The 24,564-nt window shown below is 41.4% G+C and overlaps 1 protein-coding gene across 1 annotated transcript; it reads right to left on the bottom strand.

Moving 5' to 3' along the window:
* Positions 1-468: 468 nt before the first annotated feature.
* On the bottom strand, positions 469-24,510 carry cltcb (clathrin, heavy chain b (Hc)). Its single transcript, XM_060943737.1, has 32 exons — positions 24,117-24,510; positions 22,964-23,171; positions 21,418-21,686; positions 21,072-21,233; positions 20,842-20,955; positions 20,486-20,659; positions 17,109-17,306; positions 16,833-17,033; positions 16,531-16,683; positions 16,145-16,267; positions 15,879-16,016; positions 15,600-15,764; positions 14,223-14,403; positions 13,973-14,136; positions 13,714-13,839; positions 13,463-13,605; positions 13,138-13,372; positions 12,883-13,005; positions 12,636-12,781; positions 12,370-12,553; positions 12,092-12,284; positions 10,255-10,412; positions 9,970-10,134; positions 9,721-9,828; positions 9,446-9,613; positions 9,091-9,240; positions 8,841-8,972; positions 8,628-8,738; positions 8,334-8,504; positions 7,530-7,751; positions 2,948-3,023; positions 469-1,523 (listed from the first exon to the last, which is right to left on the bottom strand). Exons 1-32 carry the CDS (start codon positions 24,156-24,158, stop codon positions 1,393-1,395), a joined length of 5,034 nt encoding a protein of 1,677 aa, XP_060799720.1. The 5' UTR covers positions 24,159-24,510; the 3' UTR covers positions 469-1,392.
* Between the last annotated feature and the right edge of the window lie 54 nt (positions 24,511-24,564).

The raw sequence follows: 24,564 nt of genomic DNA, 5'->3' as shown, positions 1-24,564 counted from the left end.
TGCTACCAAGCTCCTGAATCAGAGAAGTAAACATATCTAAAACCAGAAGCTAAAATCGTCTGAAAAAGTTCAATAACTTCAAGTAAAATGAAGTGATTCTATATACAATGATTCCCACACACAGAGAGTTAAGGATACTGTCTTTACCATGTATACTGTATCCTTAACTTAGGTGCAATATATCACTTTGTTTTGCTTTTTTTTTTTTACTTGAAGTTATTGAACTTAAACTTATGGTCTCATTTCCAATTTAGTACACATTCCTAACAGATTCCCTTCTGTTTACTTTTTTTTTTTATATATATATATATATATATATATATATATATATATATATATATATATATATATATATATATATATATATATATATATTAATTCTGAGCATTGCATTTGTAAACTCACTGCATACACTTTTTGGAAGACAAAAATGAGATGGGAGAAGGAAAAAAAAAAAAAAGTCAGTGGTTAGATGATTTTCCAACTTTAATGTGAGCAAGTTTACAATCAAAGCCACCAAAAAACGGTCACAATCCTGTAAATTTAATAGCTACTCGCAACAGAACTTACAGGGTGAGCGTGGTATCCAAGTCAACACATCCGTTCTTCTGTACACTCCAAACAAAGCTAGAACATAAGCTAGAACATCACAACACCAGGCATACACAAACCTCAAATACAGGGAAGATGCATGGTGAGTAAGACACAGGTCAGAAGAATCATCTCATCCCTTGCTCATTTTATGGAAGTCACACAAAAGCACTGTATAGAACACAACAGGAGTTTGCCCGTTACATGGAGTGAATGAAAGGAGGCCAATGCAGACACTTCAGTGAGTACGCTTTTCATGTTAAGGGATTAAAATTGCTTTCTATAATCATGTCTGTATGCACAATTCCATACAGCTACATACCTGTGTAGAATATCTGATTATTACTTAGTGTTGCTAAATGGATGCATATGCTTTGATTTCCCCCCCCAAGAATATACAATAATGAAGTGCATTATACAGACAGTGTAAGCATTCACATACAGCACATCAAAATTAGGAGATTCTACATTAGTTTTTACCCCCTCTCATGAAGAGTGCAAATCAGATGCTTCACAACATGTGTTAAGGTTAGTTGCTGCTCTCAATTTCACTTAATCCCCCCCCCACTTAAAAAAAAAAACAATATAAGGACACAAATCTGTTATAAGTAGGCTTGAATATGGAATGTAACAAAAAGAATTACTTTAACTCAAAAAGGAAGTCCTTCAATGCATTTTATAGAGAATCATTTAAAATGCACAAGTCTGATTTCGCAACACTTCTGTGAATAAAGCACAATGAGCAGGGGAGGAACTGAAGGAGAGACGGATGGACGAAGAGGAATGCAGGCAGGGATGGCTCTACATGCCATAGCCAAAGCCAGGCTGCGCTGGCTGACCGTAGCCAGCAGGGGCACCGTAGCCATAGCCGTAAGGCTGCTGAGGAGGAACAGCGACACTTGGGCCTGCAGTGAGCATCAACTGGGGTGTGCCTGGAACAGGTGTTTAAACAAAACATTAAAGAATTACAAAACTTTGAATCAAAAGAAAAACCTTCCTCCTCATGGTGTGAGCCAGCTTGAGTTTACTTAACTGATTTAACAAAAGGGTTCAATTTCAAGAATGCATTCCAAAAGGACAAACTGAACCCATCTGAACACCTCATTGGTATCCATTTGTGTTTAAACAAAAAACCCCACCACACTTAATTTTAAAAACTGTTCAGATGAGGTACAATCTGTCTGCCTTGTCAAAGCTACATATTTGGGGGTGAGCTACTAAAACTCTGAATGCAACCCACTCAGCAAGTGAAAACTAGTGTTTCTCAGGTCATACATAATGCTTACATAGATGCCCAATTAACTAAGCTTTAAATTAAAAAAAAAAAAAAAGGTAATCTATTTAAGTCATAAATACAACAAGCAAAATCAGGTGCATTAGTTAAAGCTGACAACTAAGTAACTGCAGGTTTGATCTCCTGAAGCATTTAAAGGCAGAAAAGGGTTTGGATTACATTTCGCCTGCAATTTGTGATGTAACAAACTGTTCGAGTCTTGCAGTCATCTCCATTTTCAAGTGTTTAAATGCAACACGACTGTTCTACTAGCAAACACTTTGTGCAGTTTAAAATCACTTTGTATTCCATATTCTGGAAAGGTTATCTTGCACATGTTCAAGCAAATTAATATGCCTAGTGGAAATGGAGTCTACCACTAACAAGACCACATCCTCAGCTTGCATGCAGTGCAGCAGGTTGTAGTGGTTAGGGGTAAGTAGCATGGACCACAGCATCACTAAATGCTTTGCACCAAGGAGCATACAAATCAAATTTTTTTTTTGGGGGGGGGTGTTATTACCTATAGTTCCAGTCAAGTTTACAATTTTAAATTAATAATAAAACTTCCTGTCTTAATAATTGAGGTTTCTCTTAGTTGAGCAGTTCTAACCCATGAATTACTATAGTAATTTAACACTATATTGATCGATCTATACATTTACTATATTGATTGATCTTTAATGCATCAAGGAGGCAAGAAATTCCACTAATTAACTTGACAAGACACGTGTGTCAATTGAAAAGCACTCCAAGTGACTACTTCATGAAACTGGTTAAGATAATGCCAAGTGTCAAGGTAAAAAGTTGCTACTTTGAAGAACTTGAGACATTGCCTGGTTGCTAAACCCCATCACCACATAATTCCATGCGTGTTCCACATGTTATTTCAGTATTGTTCTACAATGCAGGAGATAGTCAAAAATACAGAACCTATGAATGAGTAGGTGTCTAAACTTGACAGGCACTGTATATACTGCTTTGAAAAACAAAATAACCTGAAGCCACACCATTCATTCAAAACATTACTTTCAAGGGAATACTACCACCATTTAGTGATGCAAGAGAGTAAAGAAATTGTACCATAAACGATGGGTTGTGCCTCTGTGGCCTGCTCCTCCTCTTTCCTCAAAGACTCTGACGCATCCAGCTTATCAACCTGAACGAGAGAAAGACAGAACTAAGACAGGCTGCCACCCAATGGCAAGAACATGAAACAACTGTCTGGTCTTCCTTTTCAACAAAGGAAAGGACTGATGGATGGGACCATTCATGGCAGATGCTTAAAGCAAAGCTTAAACCAAGGTGCTTTTAAAAGCAGAGTGCAAGGACACAAACCAAGCTCCTTCCACAACAGTCCAGAACTGCTGATGAGCACAGTTCCTACTGAAGAATCTGTGTTTGCCAACACCATGACATGGCAGGCAGGTTGGGCTTCCCCAAAAAAAACCCCACACCTGATTTGGCTTGGTAGAGTTTGATGGTCCCCCCCAATCAGCCACTGAACAATTCATTTTAATAAACTGGGCATATGTAGAAAACAGAACCCTGTCACCCCAGAGCTTAAATGACTGATGTGTGAGGAATCTGATATTAACACATTTCACAAGCACAGGGGCTCCCAAGACAATCCTGTGACTAGCATCAGTTGAAGGTTTCATTAGAGGGAAGAAAACTTGCAACTCTTGAATTAAAAATAAATAAATTTAAAAAAAAAAAAGTGCTCAGTGCTCATGACAATTGGTTATATAGGAAACCCTTGACAGAAGACCTTGATAATTCGACTACTGCACAATAGTCAAGGGTTGCTGCTGCTTAGGATGAGTACATGCTTCATGACAGGTTCAGTTCTCTACATACAACTGTTGATGCTACATTGGATGGGAAATGCTGAACAGGCTTGAAAAAGATCAGCAAAGTCAAATTTTTCACAGGGGGGGACCCATGCCAGAGGAGTAGCTGTTATTTGTTTGGTTACAAAAAAGTTGTGCATGAAAGAGGCAGAGAAGGGAGGGAAGGGGAAAGAAAAAAGGTGACAGGGTGAGATGGATTCATACAGCCATTCACGGCTTCCCAAGGCAGGCACAGCCAACAGCCATGTTCCCTAACATCTCAAAAGGTGCCACTGAGAATATAAAACATGCGTTCAGAATCTCCACAGCATACACTACTGAAGGACCACTCATTACTCTAGATTTGAGACTTCAGAGGTGTCCCATACAGTGGTGCTTAAAATTGTGAACCCTTTAGAATTTGTAAATGACCTTTTTAAAAAGTCATACTGGTAAAAGTAGACAAAGAACCCAATTAAACAAATGAAAAATCACTTTTCTACTGATTGAGGAAAATTACCCAATATTCTGTATCTGAGCAGCAAAAGTATGTGAACCTCTGCTTTCTGCATCATTAGAAGAATGGACTAAAATTCCTCCAGGCCAGTGTGCAGGACTGATCCAGTTACTGGAAACTTTTGCAGCAGTAACTGCAGAAGAACTTCATCTCTGGGATGTTGGGTTTCCTCTCATGAACTACTCCCACATTTCTAATGGATTAAGATCAGGACTACAATTTGGCCAGTCCAAAACTTTATTCAGCCATTCTTTGGTAGAATGACTTGTCATTAAGGTTGCCATCTTGCTGCATGACCCACTTTCTCTTGAGATTCAGTTCATAGACCAATGTCCTATTTTCTATTAGAATTTGCTGGAATAATTCAGAATTCATTATTCCATCAATGATTGCCAGGATAGTTTGCCCAGATGCAGCAAAAACAGGCCCAAACCATGATACTACCACCATGTTTCACAGATGGAATAAAATTCTTATGCATATGGCATTTTCTCTCTCCAAACAATGCTCCTCATTTTCAAAAAAAAAAAAGTTCCATTTTGGTGTCATCTATTCACAAACTTTTTCCAACAGACATCTTGCTTGTTCAAGTGATCTTGAACAAACTGTAGTAGGGCAGCAATGTTCTTTTTAGAGAGCAGTAGCTTTCTCCTTGACCCTGCCAGGCACAGCACAGCTGTTCAGTGTTCTCACAAATGTTAATCTCACCCAATGTGAGCGAGGCCTTCAGTTGCTTAGAAGTTACCCTTGGTTCCTTTGTGACCTCACAGACCATGTCCCACCTTGGTCTGAGTGATCCTTGTTGGTTGATCACTCCTGGGGAGAGCAACAGTGAGCTCAAATTTCCTCCATCTGTCTAACTGTGGATTGGTGGAATCCAAACTCGAGATGGTTTTGTAAGCTTTTCCTACCCTTGCTGAGGTCCTCAGAAATCTTTGTTCATGTAACAATACACTTCCACAAAGCAGTTGTGAAGATCAGACTGACTAATTTAAAAAGGGCATCCCTCAACTAATCTCACTGCAAATAACCGCTAATCCTAAAGGTTCATACTTTTACCACACACAGATGTAGAATATTGGATCATCTCAAAGAAATGACCAAGTATATTTTGGCTCGTTTGTTTAATTGGGTTCCCGATCTGTTTTAGGTCACATTTATGCAGAAATAAATTCCAAAGGGCTAAAACTTTCAAGCACCACTGTTGTAAATCACTCAAAGAACTCTGAAGATGTGGTCACTTCTTCCAGGGTTTCCTCACACCTAAGGTCACCTGCATTGCAATCTCTACCCGGATTAGTGGAGGAATTTTAAGCACAGCCAATTCAAGAGGGAATGAGCCTTTACCTCAGTGTATGGAAACCAATGGAGCACTTGCATGTGACGTCGCAGCCGATCCAGATTGTGACAGACGCCATCTTGTCGGTCAAACGCCATATTTCCGCCTTCTACTTCTGGAAAACCCTACTATATACAATTCTACTACAACGGCTGTGGCTACAAGCTCTCCCTACCTGTGCACGTTTTACGCTTGTGTGCATTTTTGCGTGCTGTTCGTCTGTACCGGACTTCAATATCCACTACAACCGTATGGACTTACTGGACATTGGTTTCCAGCAGAAGATGACGGTTTGTAGCGATTTCCATCGCATGCACAACATTCCGGACGAGATAGTGAGACCAGCGGGGTCTCCATGGATTGTTATCGGAAGCAAAGTGAAGGAGGCAGAGTCGGGAGCGGAAGCAAAAGCGAGGCTGCAGGCAGAGCCGGCCTGTTGACTAAGCTCAGAAAACAGCCACTCAAATCTCCACTGCTAAGCCTCTACCTCTCCAACACCAGATCCATGGTAAACAAGACGGACGATTTGGAATTACAGCTGGAATTACCTTATTCTATTATCGGCTGGTCAGTGCTATACTCAATACTTAAGTGACTTACCCGTCCAACGAGGATTTTTATTTTCTTGTTTACAAGATGCCACATCTGAGTCGCTGACAAATCCTGAACTTCTGTAAAGATAACCGTCCAGAGATTTATAAGCACGCAGTGCTTCACCACTGAACAGCAAGGGAAAGTTAATGAGGTAATTATACACATCTGGGTATTCCACCTCTGGCAGTTCAAAATCCACTGACACGGTTGTGAAAACTACGTCCGGTAAGCCATAAGGGTCACTAATCTGTAGATCGCTTATTTTAGACATATATCTAGTTCTGTTCATTAGAAAAATGAGCCGTGTAGTCCGTTGGTTGAAATTGATCCATTCTGTACACGAGTGCAGCAGTATTCAGCTGTGTTTTTTTACCGACAAGATGGCGGCTGTTAACTTTCTGGTCACGTGACTGCAAGATCTCTATACACACCAACAGTGGATTTGTTTGAGCAGGCTTAATGGCAGCTGCATGAGGAGCCAATAATAGACTGCAGTTCAGTGATGTTAATGATAACTCCATCTACAGGTCAGAAAGTTGCTCACTACTGCAGCATCTGCTCGACACAAGGTCAGTACTCTAGAGGAAACTTGGAGGAAATTATAATCATGGATTTTAAAAGCAGCAGAGTGAAATGGGGGGGGGGGGGGGGGGGGGGGGGGAAGAGAGAAAACTCATGCAGTTTCCTGAAGTTTCAGGCCTCCAAAAACTACACAGGTTAAAAAAAGGGAATAAGAGGCAGCCTTCACCTTTTCCTTAATTGCATCAACCTGAAAGGGAATTTAAGAGCAGCAGCTTAAGAAAATAAAAGCACTCAATAGACCAGTATTGAAAATGCAAGAAAAGAACTGCAGAAGTTGGAATAGTAAAGTCAGTAGAAAACCAGAAATTTGGGGGGGGGGGGGGGGGGGGGGGGGGGGGGGAGTATGAAATGGTTAAATACTACACACAATCCCTCAAATTTCAGTGAGAGTCCACAAGTTAGTATACTTTGCAATTTAAATGCAGTTTATTTTACTGAAAGAAAAACCATTAGGTTTTAGCATGGTGTATTTGTGATAATGAGATGCATCACATTTTACTTTTATATAATAGCTGTGATGTAACAGACCTGAAGACTCCCTGTATTGCAAAGCAAACCCCCCAAACACACCACAAAAAGATAAACTTTGGGTTTCATGGCCAGTGAGAAAGAAAAAGCAATTTTAATGATTTAATTAGTAAATGAAATCCATCATGGCGTGCCTGTTTTTAATATGGTTAAAATGATCACATTCCTTAATCCATATTTGACTGCCAGCTTGAGTGCTTTTGGATCACATGGTCAGTGTACTTCCACACTACACATTGTGGTTATGTGAGACTACAGAGTGTGGTGGCTCACCTTGCTGAGGTACTCCCTCATGACCTGGATGAAGTAGGGCATAGAGAAGTCCATGATGTTGTGCCTCCAGGCAGTCTCCAGCACTACGTCAGGCCGTAGGAGGTCATAGCATGTGAAGAGGCAGGCAGCAAAGCATTCCTTTTTCTCCTCTTGTAGGAACCACTGCAGTAACTCCTCAGCCAGCTCGGTGTCCTTCGACTCTGACGCATACTGCATGGCATCCTGCAGTACACACAATGAGCATGGTGCATTGTTCAGTTACGTTCACACTACACAACTAAGAAAGCAGCCATTTACAATAAGTCCTGGTGTGATATTCTGTACTTCAGTGAACTCGTATAGTTAATCACCACTACTGTGTAAGCAGTGCCTCCATTTTGTTTTTGCACCCAGAAGAGACTGCAGCGTTCCTGTTTCCTGGCAAAGTTTCCTGCACTTTCCAACATTTTCAAGTGGGGGGGACTTCAAAGTTACAAGAATGCGAAAAGGAAATTGATTAGCTTCAACCCTGCAAACCTCAAACAGCAGCCAGTAGGCTGCTGTTTGAGGTTTGCAGGGTTGAAGCTAATCAATTTCCTTTTCGCATTCTTGTAACTTTGAAGTCCCCCCCACTTGAAAATGTTGGGCTCAAAGCCAGTTTCTCATACTTCAAGGAACACACCTTAGTGATTATTTGACTGACAGGTATTCACATCTCCATGTCTGATCAGAAAAATCTGATCTTAGTCTAAAAATATATACACTGATTACACCATGCCACATTTGAGTATGTTCACATAACATAACTGTCTAGTTGATAGAAACCTTGTAGAGTTTGTCCTTCTTGCAGAGCTCCACACTTTGCTTCCAGCGGTTGTTGCCTTTGAAAAGGTATGCAGCAATTCTCCTGAACTCAATGAGCTCATGCTTCTCCAGGCTCTGGGCCAGAGATATGTTATCAAAGTTGTCATAGGCGTCGATGGATGTACGCAGAGCCTGTACGACAAGACCAAACGGGGGGGAGACAACCTTTAACACTAAACCAGTAATTACTATCTTTATTTCAGGGTATGTATAAAGGAGCAACAAGCTTAAGAGAACATGCTCTAGACCCCCTACCTGGTAATCCTCCTCTATTATAAAGAGATTGTTTAGTGCTTCGTTGACTGATTTGTTGTTGTGGTTCTGTACAGATCGCAGGTATGGTTTAACCAGAGACAACTGTTTAACCTGAAAGATTCATTAAAATTGGGGGGGGGGGGGAAGAAAATCAGAATAAAATCTGTGCTTAATATCCAACATGACTTCTACATGTGGAGAACCATAAAATACCTTAGTGAAGAAGTTAACAGCACGCGTGTGATCAAGCCTTGGGGACAGGACAATGAGCAAATCATTCAGCAACAGAGGCTTGAACTCCAGATAGAACTGGATGGCTTTGTAATACAGTTCCACATTAGCCACCTTTTATTTAAAAAAAAAAAAAAATCCACCACACACAAACACACACCAATAAGATACTGTTACTGTTAAGCATTAAATGTTTTCCTGCCATACAAGAAATCAGGAGCAACTGCAGTACCTTAGTAACAATGTCTTTGAACTGGCTCTCCTTCCAGGCATCTGCAGGGTGGTTCATCATGGTGATGATAGCATTATCATATTCTTCATACTTGTCATAAAGGAAGACCAGCTCAGCCCACAGATGAGCCTGTTCTGCTGCCCTCAAGACCTAGAGCACAGAACATCGCAACATTAAAACAATTTTTGCACAACATTCCTATACACCATTAAATAAAATGGCATTAATACACATTTCATCTGTGCTTTGTGTAACAATCTATTGTTTACTGGATTTGCAAGGAGTTCTTAGTGTAGAAACTGACAAAGGAATAGTATTTCTTATTACCCTTATTCACCAGTTCAAGCTATTTTACCTTGGGAATATTGACTCTGGACCAAAAGAGTTCCAGGTGCTCCCTCATCTTCTGTGGTTTGAATTTGGAATAGAGGATGGCCAGCTCAGTGAACATGCCCATGTGAGCACGCTCAAGTCCCAGAGCTGCCTCCAACATAGTTATCAGCTCCTCAAAATAGCCACGGTCCTGAAAGTGAGATTACATACACCTATCAACACTCCTGCCGCAAGACCTATAAAAGGAGCCCTAATGTGCCATTAAACAAGTAGACCATTAGATTAAAAATTGGTTACCTGGTAGTAGTTAATGAGCTCCTCAAGTTCATCAGCATGGACAACAATATGCAAGCCACACATCTGTGCCAGACGGAATTCCTTCCCATCTACACAGGCAAAACAGACCTGGGGAAAAGTTAATGCCTCACTCAGTAAACTAAAAACTGGCAAAAGCCTTAATTAAAATAAACACAGAATTTCTGCTGGAGAAAGTAACCAGTTATTAACCACAAACAGCAATTCGGTGAGAACTGTTTGGGAGCGCACCTCTTTCCAGGTTCGTGTGCTGTTGGCCTTGCGTGCTCCATCAACAGCAGCTTGGTACTCTCCCAGGTGGACCAGAGTGGAAGCCAGACGGCCAAAGTTGGACACGTTGTTGTACAGCAGCTTAGCCGCCTCATACATCTTCTCATCATAGCATCGATCACCAACCTAAAGGACCAAAATAAGGGATGGAGAGAAAAAAAAAAAAAAAGTGCACGTCATTAGCTATAACATAATATTACAAGGCTGCAGTCAAAGGGCAGTGTATTGCTAGAAAAAGGCTCATACCTGCTGGATATGGGCATTGTTGGGGCCATTGATAAACTCTTCCAGTTCAGCCAGGCGGTTGGTTTTAGCCAATGCAAAGATCAGCTCTGTCTCTACATATGACTCGCGGGCCTTCTTACGTGCCATCAGCAAGAACTTGACCAAATCCTCCCAGTTCCCTGTGTGTGGGGAAGTCATGAAAATCACTATAATTAAAAAAAATGTTTGGCTTATAAAAGCCCATTAAACAAAGATTACATTGTTCTACCATCATTACAAATTCCACACAGTTGCAACAATTTTGCTGGACAAACACACTGCCTTGAGGTTAAACTAATGAGTCTTGCACCTTAAGTGTGACTAACAAAAGGTTGAATGATTAATGAATGCAATGTTCATATTTGAGAGAAACGGCAGTGTATACTGCAGATAAAATACTGAACCTAAACCAGACTGGAGGCTTACAGCAATTATGATCTCCATCTGCCAATTTGCTTGTACAGTAGATATTGTATTGCTACTTCATGCCTGGCAGTGCTCGAAACTAACGGTGTCCCGACGTCCCGGGGACCATAAAAAATGTCATCGGGACACAAAATCATATCTGGGACAATCCCAGGACAAATGGAAAAAAAAAAAAAAAGATAGATCTAGAAAAAAGTTCTACATTAATATTATTTACAAAGCTGTAACACATATACGTAGACATTCACCTAATTTGTCAATTTTAATTTTAAAACGTTAACAGCAAAAAATACATAGTAGCTACACTTTCGATGCACCTGCATCCGTAGGCTACAGAGCAGCACATTCTGTTCTAGAATCGTCGGCCGGAGTCCGCATTATATGGACTTGGAATTGCTACCGCACACGCTGCGCCGACTCTTGCCAGAACAAAAATGCTTAAGTGGTTGAAGCGGACCAACCACGGGGAAGAAACTGAAAGCCCAGACATAATGTCTCCGGGACCTTCAGGATCCAAAGTGTCATCGCCTGGTCTGCAGGCAACGCTAGCAACTGAATGAACTTAATGAACACTGTTAGACACGTTATAAAATACAACAGGAATGATGTGGATGATATTGACGGAAGATACTGTTCAACAGAATAAGTGAGTTTCTTGGTGTCTTTCTAGTTCAGAAAGTTTAGTCAGTCAGCAGCACAACTAGGCTAGGACCTGGCACTATGTTGATGTTGCTAACATTTGCACCCACGTTTCGGCAGCGAAAGTTCATAAAATGGATAACGGAAAGTCCATAAAAATGGATAACGGTAACGGTGAAAATTATAAGTTGGCCTTATAAGTGCCAACAGATATTCAAGGTACAAGTAGATGAAATGAACATAAAAGGGGTCTTATTTTCAACTAAAGTGTACTGCAGATGTAGGGAGTTGAAACATTTTCTGAATGAGCTAGTTGGCCCCTTTAAATAAACGGGTATCTATTCATACAGTGAGATCGCCAAAGTTTAATAAACTGAAAATGCAATAACTAATTTTGAAGTAGATGATGTATAGGACATGTGTTGCTTGTGTCTTGTGACTTATTGTAAAAATGATAAAAAGGGTTCAAAATCACAGTTACAAATATAATAGTAACTTCATATGATAATATTAACCACTGGTTATTTCAGAGAGGAAAAAAATGGGGACACTATTGCTTCCATTTCTGACTAAACTTTGACAATACAACACAGAATTCGGGACCACTGGGGGACACAAAGAAAAAAAGGTTAATTTCGAGCCCTGATGCCTGGTGGATTTATATGGCCCTTTTTGAGCTCCTGCATTTTGTATACAATGTTCCCATACTACTTAGCTTATAAGTTAGATTTTTTTTTTGTTTGGCTGTACTTACCACTTTGGGCTGCAGCATGTCCTACTTCCATGTATGCCGAAGGGTCATCAGCCTTGATGTAAGAATCAATAGCTTCCTTTACCAGACCTTTCTGCAGCTGAGCTTTAGCCAGCTGGCTCCACACTGCAGGCTCATTGCAACGTTCAGCAAATTCATAGGCCCTGTCCAGGTTGCCGATGTGTTCAATCAGAACCTGCCACAAAAATGACAAGAGGGAGTCAATCAGAGGCTCAAAAATAGCTTCAAAGTATGAGCAAAAATGAATTCTTGTCTCTAACCTGTACTGCAGATGTGTTGACATCAAACTTCCTGAAGATGGCAAAAGCCTCTTCAAAGAGCTCATTGCTGATAGCAATGTTGGCAATGTCTGGGGCATCGTAGTTGTCCAGGCGGTTGATGTACTCCATTACACGAGTGCGATCAGCTTTGATGGCAGTCAGGATCAGAAGGTTTTGCAGGTTCCTGAGCAGTAGCAGTAAATATTGAAACCAACAAAATGATCTCACAGATATGCAAGACATTTGGTAGCCAACTGAAAACCAACCTGTGCTCACTGAAAACAGAGTTATCCAAAACAATCTTCTCAAGAAGCTCAATCAGCTCATTAGGCAGATCAGCAGTCATGAAGGCTTTGACTGTAACAGACACCTCTTCTGGGTCCTGGGTCTCCGATAGTGCAGTCTGTACTACCTGTGAGGGAGAGGACAAGTCAAAGACTTAAATCCAGATGATAAAATTGTCATAATTCAAACTCAAGCCAAAATACATCTCCAGCAGATTCACTTATGTACCTGGTCTATCAGTGGCCTTCTGTAAGGGTTGCTCTCCAGGAGAACACTGGCCCATAGTTCAGGGTCCTTACGACGCACCAAATACCGAGACAGACTCTTAAAGAGGGAGTTCTCATTACATACCTGTGAATAGGACAAGACACGTTTAGTTTTAATGAAGGGGGGGGGACCCACACAAACAACACACACACCTATCAGCTACTGAACATAAAATCTCAGTTCAGGACAACTATTCCAGCAGGCTCAGTTACTTACATTAATAAGCTCTTGGTCACATTGTCCTCGCTCATAAGCCACACAAGCCAGATGAGGATCCCTCTTTTCACAATACTTGCCCACCACACGGCTGTCGTAGTATGGGTTCTCTCGGAGGAATCGCTCAGGGTTATTGTTGCTGTCGATGTAAATCTTAGCCAGGGCATTGTGGGTAGCAGGTTCTTCACATCCCTCATGAATACGGGCTTCCAGCCAGGGAAGCAGCAGCTTCAGTCTGGCAAGAGAAAACATGGCATACCAGGTGAGAACACCATTGTACAGTAGAATTATGGCTATGAGAAAACCAATATAGAAAGTGACATACCTGTTCCGCTTTTCCACCTCAGCCACCAGCTCATCGGTGGAAAACTGTCCTCGGACCACCAGGATCAGGTTTTTAATGACATCCTCTGAGCAGTCGACATCCAACAGCCCACCAATCACCACAGGTAAGCGGCTGGGGTTCACCTGACAAAAAAGCGCACACAAAAGCTTACACTACTATAAAAAGGCACAGGGTACAGTCTTAAATGCACAGCTGAGGTGGCACCAACACTGGTGACCAGAGGGGCTAACCTTCTGCACATAAATCTCAATGTACTTCTGTAGATTGTTGCGGTACAGATAGAGGACCAGGTCATGGACAAAGTCAAAGCGGTCACACACAATGATGAGAGGCAGCTGATCAGTCAGTTTCGCTTCCTGCAGACAAGAAAAAAAAAAAAAAAAAAAAAAAAAAAACACACCCAGGATTTATTAAAACTAAGATGAAATGCAAAGAGACAACTGAACAAGACAAGATCTGCAAAACCTAATTAGGATGTTTGCTGCACACCTTGAGAAAATTCTTCACACGCTCAGCATCATAGCAGTTGCTCTCTCTGCAGATTCTCTCCACCTCTTTGATCTGTCCAGTTTTACAGGCTGCCTGAATGTACTTGAAATGGACCTCTGGATCCTGACTGAAGTTCACAATGGAGCCAAGAAAATAGAACAGACCTGCAAACCACACAGTAGGCCATATTAACATCTGAAGTATCCATTTTAAAATGTTTACTGCATTACATTTAATACTAAAAGCTTACCTTCAAAGCTCTTGAAGGACTCAAAGAGCTCAGTAAGGGACTGGGTAGTGAGCTGCTCATGATATTTGGAGGCCACCTGGACACAGATCTGCAGGTTCTGGCGGATGTTGGCTGACAGCATGGCTCTCAAGCACTCTAGAGAGTCCTCCACTGATAGGGAGCCAAAAAAGTTCACCAGCCACTGCAGACAAAACATTACACTTGCTTACTTACATGCGTGTGAACGCAAATTTTTCTTCATTTATATTTAAAAAAAAAAAAAAAAAAAAAAAAACCCACACACCCCACCACAACTTTCTAGCAATAAAGCAGCCATCTGTGGAAGAAGTCAGAACTGATATCCTGAGACTACTAGCCTCAATTCAAGTACAAATAAAGCAGCAGCAGCTTAACTACACAGTACAAGAACAAAGCTGCTCATTAAATACGTTTTCAGATTTAGAACCATCATTGTGTTCTCCAAGGGTCACTTCACAAGTGTAGAATTTGGTGCATGTTCATTTCGGCTGGTGAGAACAGAAAAACTGCAGTCAGCTGCATGCCTTGTGCACTTTAATGCAGTTGGACAATCTGACCTTGAATCATCCCAAAATGTATGATGTGAACCAAGAATGGCATGCATTTTAAGTTGTGGGTGTCAGCCCTCTAGACACAAGCTGCTAAACTGAACCATAACTGAGCCAAAGGCCCTACAGAGTTGCAGGGCTACAAATATGCAATGTTTAAACATAAAAAGGAAAACTTTTTCATACAAAAAGTACCTTATCTTTATTTGGTGCTAAAGGTGTTCTGTTTGGGTCATGATTCCTACCTGCACTTGACAAAAGCTGCTTTCCATAATTATATTTGACTCAAAGGTGAGAATGTTTCCAGCCCTAAACTGCACTAGGCATGCAGCTGAGTGCAATTTCTCTGTTCTGGCCAGCCTAAGACATTTTTCTCCCCTTCATATAGTTTAATTATTTGAAACCAAACAGTACCAAAAGTTCCATTTATACTCTGATCCATACTCTAAACCAGTAGGTGTGAAAGCACTCACAGTGCATCAAGTATCACTGGTGCTAGTTTTCATAATCTACTGACGTACACCGAATTCAGTATCCATTACAACTCCGCCATCTTGTGCTCAGCATGCCTCATGTTTAATCTGACCTGGAAAGACCAGTGTTCAGATGCAGTGCTCCATACACCATGGCACTTCAGAGAACCCTCAAAAGATTCCATTTAGCCCTTTTCCATATCATTTCAGGATCTTGAGTTTTGGTTGTTGTATCAAAGTAAAAAGCAGCACTCGCATTAAATGCATTTCCTGAGATAAGTAAATTAATGGTTTGAGTGAAGGCTGATGGAGGAGTACATTGCATCTTTGGTGACTACCTCAGGGTTGAGCAGGTGGGTGTGCACCACAGCACGTTTGATGTCATACAGGTCAGTGTAGTGTTCCAGGGCTCTTTGCAGCAATCCGGCTTTCTCACACAGCTGTGCCACATGGGCACGGTCATAGTGGGTGAACATCTGGTTTCCCAAAATAGCGTCAGCCACCTGAAAACACAACCAAAAGAACATATCACGCAAAAATATCGAACTACACAGCAAGGAAATCTTGGCAAACATCCAGGTCAACATAAATGAGAAAACTGGGGGGCGGGGGGGGACCTGTGGTGCATGCATCAAGTTCATCTCCAGCAGCCGAGTCTGCAGAGGGCCTTCAGTGGGTCGATTGTTCTTTAGAGCATCCAGCAGGAAGGAAGTGCACTGCTGAATCAGGTTGTACTCCATGAAAACATCCACAATCTGAGAAGATAAAACATGCATCCATTAACAAAACTCCTACCCATGATATTGAATACCCCAGAAGGGGGGGGGGAAAACAACTATAAAAAGAGAACCAAACCGAATACATGTATATAAAAATGGGACACCTGGGTAATGTCAGCCAGTGGTTCTTCATCCTGCACCAGCATCTGGGAGAACTGCAGACCCTGCTCTGGACTAATCCGCATCACATTTCGCAGCAAAAAGATCCAGTCTGGAGTGTAGCCGACCTACAGGGACAGAAGACTGCCTTAAAACATATCAAATCTTTCTAAATCTAATTGGAACTGAACTTATTCTTTTGTCAAAGAATGTCATGTACTACAAATTAATGACCCATCAATATGGATTTAGGAAACATGGAGTTGAGGGAGCATATCATGAAAGCAGTCAAAAGGCAAGGATTAGTAATACAATAGGTAACAAGCATATACTTCATTTGAGTACATTCTAAAATAGTAGATCATTTGAATTTTACCAGCAATAAACCCACCTTCTTTGCATACAGTACAATTTTCTGGAACTGGCCAGTTTCAGCAAAACACTGAATGACTTTGTTAGGGACATTTGCTCTCAGATAGACACTGAGAGCAAGAGTCGGGTCCACAGATTTCACCAAATCACCCAGCTCCTCAGAGCACTCCAGCTGGGGAAGAAAGAGAAGCAGTTTTAGAAAGACCGAACATGCTTCTTTCAAATAATCCAATTTAGCATTACAGAAGTCTGTTTTACTGTGGGGGACGACAACACCCCACACCAAAAGATTTTTATTTAAAGGAGATTGAGGCTTCTTACTTTATCTTCCTTCAGCCATTTCTCAAGCAACTGCTTACGGCCCTGCTGCAGTACAGGCCTGCATAGCTCCAGGGACTCAAACTTGTTGAGCTGGCCCTGGTCCAGCAGGATACCAAAGTACTGGAGCAGAGGAGAAGTCTGGCCTGGCTGGGCAGGAACACTCTGGAAACGCCGAATGGTGTCTGGGGTCCGCAAAATGCCCTGAGAAGCAACAAGTGTAAAAACTCCAGAAGCACATGGAAGCTGGAAAGAGGCACAAAGCCATAAAGGTGATACCTTTGGTGCGTTGGCAGCTACTTTAGCAGCCTCAGAGTAGTTGCCTCCTGCAAACAAAGTGTTGAACTTGCGTGCAAAGAGCTCCTCTGCACCAGCCAAGTTGTTGCGTACAGCCATGCGCAGCGCCAGATCAGGGTTCTGCAGGACATTGGTGATGTAGGGGATGATGTTCTCCTCCTCCACGCATACTGACAGCACCTTAAGAAAACAGAGGTAGGCAGATGTTACACAATGTGGAGAAGAGAAGCTGCTCCAGACATGACCCACATGCACATATGAAAGGAGAGATTTAGGGCACCTTTACTTGGCTCATATACTTAAGACACAGGAATGATTCTGGGTTCATTTGAGGGAGGAAAAATTGAGTGGCTGCTTAAATTGTCTACCACTTTTTTGCAAGAATGGGAGAACTCATCTCATTATCTCTAGCCACTTTATCCTGTCCTACAGGGTCGCAGGCAAGCTGGAGCCTATCCCAGCTGACTACAGGCAAAAGGCAGGGTACACCCTGGACAAGGCGCCAGGTCATCACAGGGCTGACAGACAACCATTCACACTCACACCTATGGTCAATTTTAGAGTCACCAGTTAACCTAACCCGCATGTCTTTGGACTGTGGGGGAAACTGGAGCACCCGGAGGAAACCCACACGGAGAACATGCAAAGTCCGCACAGAAAGGCCCTTGCCGGCCACGGGGCTCAAATCTTGCTGTGAGGAGACAGCGCTAACCACTACACTGTGCCACCCAAATGGGAGAACTTGCTACACATTTCTTTAATACCATTAAATGACTTTATAATTGAGTAGGGCAAATCATGTTCCTTCCCCCACACACACACAGTTTAAGGGTTCATACAAGCTGCTCATGTTCTTCATGCAATATACTTATTAAAAGGCATTCCTGTCTCTTCCACTTTCCCCAACACACAAAGTAGTCCAACAAAAGGAACCAGTTACACAAGTTAATACTTAGACCTAAAAATGACAAACTTTCATGCATTTCACACCCAAGTTCCCAAGAAGCAAAACCACAGACCAAAAGATCAGTTTTCACACCCCGTGTGAAACAGTGATAGCCACAGCTATGGCTAAAACCCAGATTGAGTAAGAGGTTAGCAACAATTCATCAGGAGATTGCAAATTAAAATCCTGACAATGCTACAGACATCCATGGCTGGTAAGCAAGGCAGCAAAACTGACCATGCTCCGAGTGGGAGGGATGGCATACTCACTCCTCTGTCAATCACAGCAACACTAACCAATCATGGGCAACTAGATCATGTATGCAAAAAAGGGTAGATTGTGGTTTCTGCTCATACTACACAGAGAAAGAAAAAAAAAAAAAAAAAAACCCAGTTGGCCGGCTTCATGCATCTCAGAGGTAGCATCTGTTGGCCTTTGTTCTTGATTTGGTAGCTTTTGTATAATAGGGAAGACCTGACCAGTGGCTAGAAATTGTCTGGTGACCAAAAAGAGAAACTGGGTGGGGCTAATCCAATTTCTTACTAGCTATAATTGCTGATAAAGGTGATGACAGTTGTCCGATTCAGTGTTCTCCCCCTTAAAAACTCACTTGTAGTTTATACAAGTTCATCAAGCAATTCTATTACTTGACAAATTGGCTTCTTTCAAACAGTCACAAAAACAATGACCCACCACATTTTAAAGCAGGCATCTGGTGCTTTTACCCACCCAAGACCTTTCAAGTCTCTTCAAAGAAACTGAGTAAACTTTCAGGGGCATCTAAGCACAGTGTAATACTTCAATTGTACCAACACTGAGGGCAACTCAAAGCTGCTGCATTCCGCGCACATTAAGAGCACATTTTGTGCAATGCTTCTGAACAGCTTTTTATTAAAATCATCCAACAGTGGACTTCGAAAAAAAACAGCCACAAAAAATAAAAAAAATAAAAAAAAACCCCACACAACTCTTTTGCAAATCTCTGGGGTTAACATCTCCCTCACCACCATCCAGCGTACACAAGGGCACACTGGGGCAAGTCATGCAACCACTTTCTAGCAACATTTGAGATTTTTAAACCTTTATTATAGCTTTGCTTGTGCTTAATGCTTAACTGTTTAAGTAACTTCATATCCCTTAAATGACTTTAGGTCAATGTCCATGGGTCTTTTTCTGCTGAATTCCATTACCATTGCCTTGGTAAAGACAGACAGGGATTGCATACAACCTCATTTACAGCTTAGGGAAACAATCCTGTCAAAAGCAAGAGAAATACTGATGGCAGTCCATTTTAAGACGACCTTTTGCTTTCAATGGAGAGAAACCATTTCATTCATTTGTTTTTGCTACAGAGGAAAAAAAAGTAGCCTTCTCTAAAATTTAAACTGAGTAATCTTTTTAACCCCCCATTTTAACAAATTGTACAATATTTGTACCCTATTGAAATGCTATGCTTTTCCCTGTCTTCAACAGCAGAAGAAATAGTAAAATGCCACATCCATCAAGTAGCATTATGGTTTCAGGTTGTCCATGCATGTCAGAGTCTCGTTAGCACAATATTTCAAGAACAGGTCACTGAATGTCTGCAGGATTTGTATGGAATTATAACTGAAACCAGCAGATGGACAGATTAGATTTTGGAATTCAGCCAAAGTTGAGGTCACAGGCAAGGTCAAAGTTTTCAATACATTCCTTCATGATTGAAGGATACCTTAAGGGCATTTGATGTATAAATTAGTAACAAGAAGCACTAGATGAGTCAGTGGCATCAATTTGGACTGGTTTCTAAATATTTCACTAGATAATCTTTTTAGGAAATAGTAATACATTCAGACATTTAAATACAGAAAGAACTAGTCACAAATTAAAAATTGGGCAAAAAAAAAGTCCATCAGGACCACACAAAAAAAAAAAAAACAAAAAACAACCCTGCAGCATCAGTGTATAGCAGTGTCATGCAGGGAGAGCCAAACATTAAGAGGATTAGAGATCTCATCACCACATCCCACTGTTCACAATGTTGGAGCCTGTAGGGCACTGACAGCCACAACTGTAGTTCTTGGTATTGTTGAATTCCAGGGCCATAGCATGGAGGCCCATCCACACAGACTTTACCCAGTCTCAAGGCTGGATGCTGTTGGGAATAGGCTAGCACAAATGTAGACTTAAAGCAAAGCTACAATGAAGAGTGGTTATCTTCTCACTCACTGCATATTTCATGGCTCAGAAACCTGTGCTAGAAAATTATTTATCACCTGGAAGCATCATGTTACAGTAAACAGAAGGCAAGCACAAGTGTCTTGAGTCTACTGTTTAGAGCATGGAAACAATCACTTGGATCCTCAGTGTCAGTCCATGGAAATATACCTGCATGTCAAAAGCCTAGCTAGATAGTCATTATAAAAACCCCCACCTGTCCTTTCCTGTTGACTCCAATAATGCCAGAAGTAGCCTCATGAGGAGCAGTAACAAAGATGGTCTCCCCACTGATCCTGTTCATGTAGATGCAAGTGCCAGTCTCAAGGTCGTACAGGTGGATGTAGCCATATTTGGTGATGAGAAAAACCACATCCTGCTTGGGGCTGATCTGCATAAGCAAAAAACCATATCCATAAATCTTGGGCATCTCTGAACAGAAAAACCCACTACTTGTTCAACTGGGAATTGAAAGGGAGTTTATAATTTGCTAAATCTGGACAGCTGTAATATCTGATTTCAATATACTGCAAAGACAAGTGATAAAATCACTGAAATTTAGAGACAGAATACCTGCATAGCAACAGGGAAGTCGTTCTGGGCTTCTGGTGGAAAGAATACATCTACGGCTTTCTTTGGGAAAGGCTGATTGCCGGACGGAGGAGTTCCGACTTCAATAATGTGCAGCTAAAGATTCAGTTAATATTTAAAAAAAAAAAAAAGTTAATGAGCTTTTAATTCACAGATCCTCTCACTTCATAAGTGTTCTGAGGTCAGTTTAGAAAATCTATCAAGTTTTAGACCTTTCCTCCTGCTTGACCACGAACAGCAAAGCAAAACAGAGTAGATTCTTCAGCATTTCCATCCATTTTGAACTGAGCAAAGCCTGCAGCGTGGCCCTCAATAGGTTGTGACACTTTCCTGTCCACAGAGTACAGCTGCATTGCTCCAACCACACGGTTTTGCTGTGAAGGAAAAAGTATGAACAAGATAAGGTCCTGGATTTTGCCCCGACAACTGAATAACCAAGCATCAATTCTGTTCTAGCATAGTAACTTCAGAAAGTAAACAAACATTGACCTAATTATTTCTAGATTCTCACCACACCCTTATTTTAAACAAACTTGAACAGCTTGAAACAAGTCCTACCTGTGCAGAAATCCCAATAAGCAGCAGCCACTTCTGTTTGGCATCAGTGCGGTAGTTGATAATTTGACAGCCAGCTAAGCTGGAGTGCCGGTCGAACACTTTAACAGGCTGCGAGTCGCCTTCCATACTCCAGTGGTAGACTGCGTTGTCCGTTACAAGTGCTACGGTGTTGAGAGAGATCCACTTCCAGAATGTCACATCATCAGTCATGGTGTGTGCCTTCATCTTGCTCTTCATTTCAATGTTGAAAATCTGGAGGGTTTTTGCAGCTGAAATTCAGAAGACGGAGTGGACTTGAACATTTTGTTGGCATAGCCAATGGCTACACAAATGTAGCCAGTGTTAAACACACAACACAGACAAACGTGTGTTCAAATGTCAAAAACAGGAGTGTGCAGACGGCGTAACTTAGGACAAACAACTGCAGTGCAAAGAAGACCTCAAGACCCAACACCGCAAAAACACTCACATACACACAAACCTTTGCTCTGCATTTAGTCCAATGTGCTAGTGTCCTAACAGGTTGCTGTGGGGTTTTTTTTTTTTAAAAAAGGGATTATCCAATTCAGAAAATTTGGGACTTTTGGTCATGACACTTTTTTGGGGGTGGGGTGTTAAATCTAACCAGACTGCCTCCAAGACATTTATTTCTATTTGCACTTCTATTGGGTTTTAAAAATAGATTATACACCTTGACATGAGTACAATTTGTTGCCTCTACAGGAGTTACAGTACCAAGGGTTTCTCAGGCAGAACAAAAGCTATGACTCTGAGAACAGAGTCATACTTGGCCTACACAAGCACTTCATTAACAGCTGAAAACATCCCTAATTAATGAGTATTGCAAGCACAATGGCAAAGTCAGTACAAAACTGGAGTGACTGATAAAACTGAGACCTTAACATTAGTACCCAAGTAGATGTACAGCATTTCAGCACTTTAATACATTTGTTCACAAAAAATGAATGCAGTTCCCCATGTCTAAACAGATTCGGCACTTGTTTAGATTTTCAGTCTTGAAAAAGATTTCACATTGCCCTTTGTGAAACCTGCAATCCCACCCCCTTGTTAAATACATTAGCTATTGAAAAGCGCACGTCACAAGAAAACCTCACAATTCAGTATATATGAAATTGAACTCACCGTCTGCAAACATAAGAAAGCAGTAAGGAACAAAAGAAGAATAAAAACAAGCAAAAAACAGACAAAGCATTTATGACAGCAAGACATTTCCAATGAGTACTTTATGACTACTGTTAACATCAAATTGCTGAAAGAGGCAGGCAAGTGTCAAGGAGCAGACTTTATACAAAATAAAAACAGGCATGGCAGTGAATATGAACAAACGTGGGAAAAGTGAACACTACAGTACAAGTGTGTATGTATATATATATATAAATATATAAACATTATGCAACCTGGACACACAGCATGGTACACAAGAATGTTAAGCTAATAAATTATGCAACCAAAAATGATGCAGTCATGTCATACACAGTTTCAAGATAAGCAGAAGACCTACAAATTTGGCTGGAATACATCTTACCTTTAAGAGCAATCACTTTGCTGGCTGGGTTCATGATTGCGCTATCTGCTGAGATGGGCCGGCGGATGGGCGAATTGGGGTCGCTCAGGTCAATAATGACCACCTGCGCTTGCTCTCCGACCTTTTCCCGCACGCAGATGAACTTGTCTGACTCCATAGTGAGAGTGCTGAAGCCAATGTTCGCTGGGTTAATGCCCAGGTTCTGGAGCTGGGGGGAGGGGAGGAAAAAAGGCATCAAGATTGAGTGTCCACAGAGGCAGGAGCAGTGGTATGTACAGGAAATCCTGCTGACATTCTACAATACTCAGCAGAATTCTGGAAAAATCTGCGAGGAGTGAATTAGGCCCAAAATGAGGACTAAAATACAAATATAGCCAAGAGACCACTTAACTGTGACCACCATTAAGAAGTGGTCGAGTTATTTTGACAAATTAAACCAAGGAATTTGAAGTGAGGATTGAATATGAAACATCATGCGTTGTTTTTAATCAATGTACACAACTCACCACACCTTTGCAGATATTCACCTGCGCTACAAAAATAGCTTTTTAACGGGCAGGTTTAATATCTCTGAATATCAGGGTCACAGCATTATTTCAGCGTTTACACGGACATATCTGTTCGTCATCTGATCTGGAATTAAATATGAAGTTACAAATGCTAGCCATCATTGTACAACATGAAAGAGATGACAAAGCCATATTAAGCTAAAAGCTTATTTTCAGTAACAGCGGTGTCCAGGTTCAGGATGCCTGGGCCGCTGGCTAATGCGTTCCCAAGGCTAGTCACCGAGTCAATAATTTAGCTAGTCAGCTGAGCCAGCGCTCTTTTAGCACACTAGCTCTGTCTGCCATAAATGTAACCAATTAACATTAAATATCATCGCGTACAAATAACACTGTTTTTCGACACCGTTTTTTATTTTATGGATAATTTGAGTATTAGCCGCTGGGATACAGCTAAGCGTTTCATAAACCTACAGGAGGTCATTCATTTGGCTCGAGCCTTCAAGCTAGCACACGAAAAGGCGGATTCAGTGTGCTAGCAAACTCAAACCAACTCACTCCAAGTTTATTACAAAGCTAACCGCGGCTTTTATATTTATACACACACCCTTCGTGTTTTAAGGTATATAAATGTGTTTGTAACTTACCTGCAGGTGCTCCTGAAAGCGAATCGGAAGGATCTGAGCCATGGTTAGTTTTCTGCTCTCCCGGCCAGATAGCTAAGCTAGCTACTTCGCTACGACCTCCTCCTCCACGGACACCGCAATCAAATAAAAATATAGCAATAACGTGCCGAACAGGGAAGATAGAAAAACTTGAAACGATGAACGCTGTTTCGAGGTGTTACACGAACGGCGTCCGTCCTGTCCCAAGGATGGCTGGTGTCTCCTCCGCTGCTTGAGACGGAACTCAGCAGACCCAAAGCTGAAGTCCTTAAACCCGCAATGGCGGCGGAAACGCAGGAGGAAAAGCCTCAACACGGAAGCGTCAAGACGACGAAGGAGGACAAAAAACATCAACCATTTTATCGAACTTTAAATTGTACCCAATATTTTCTGAATTATTCACGAATATATTTTTGGACAAGTAACGTTT

This window comes from Neoarius graeffei, chromosome 17, assembly GCF_027579695.1.
Source record: "Neoarius graeffei isolate fNeoGra1 chromosome 17, fNeoGra1.pri, whole genome shotgun sequence".
Taxonomy (NCBI): Eukaryota; Metazoa; Chordata; class Actinopteri; order Siluriformes; family Ariidae; genus Neoarius; species Neoarius graeffei.
This window is presented reverse-complemented; position numbering and strand designations above follow the sequence as displayed.

Coding starts and splice junctions, on each gene's coding strand:
- cltcb (XM_060943737.1), bottom strand. CDS start 24,158: ATGGCTCAGATCCTTCCGATTCGCTTTCAGGAGCACCTGCAG. Junction 3,024..7,529: donor TGAGGGAGTACCTCAGCAAG/GTGAGCCACCAC, acceptor TCTCTCGTTCAG/GTTGATAAGCTGGATGCGTC. Junction 1,524..2,947: donor GGCACAACCCATCGTTTATG/GTACAATTTCTT, acceptor CACCTGTTCCAG/GCACACCCCAGTTGATGCTC.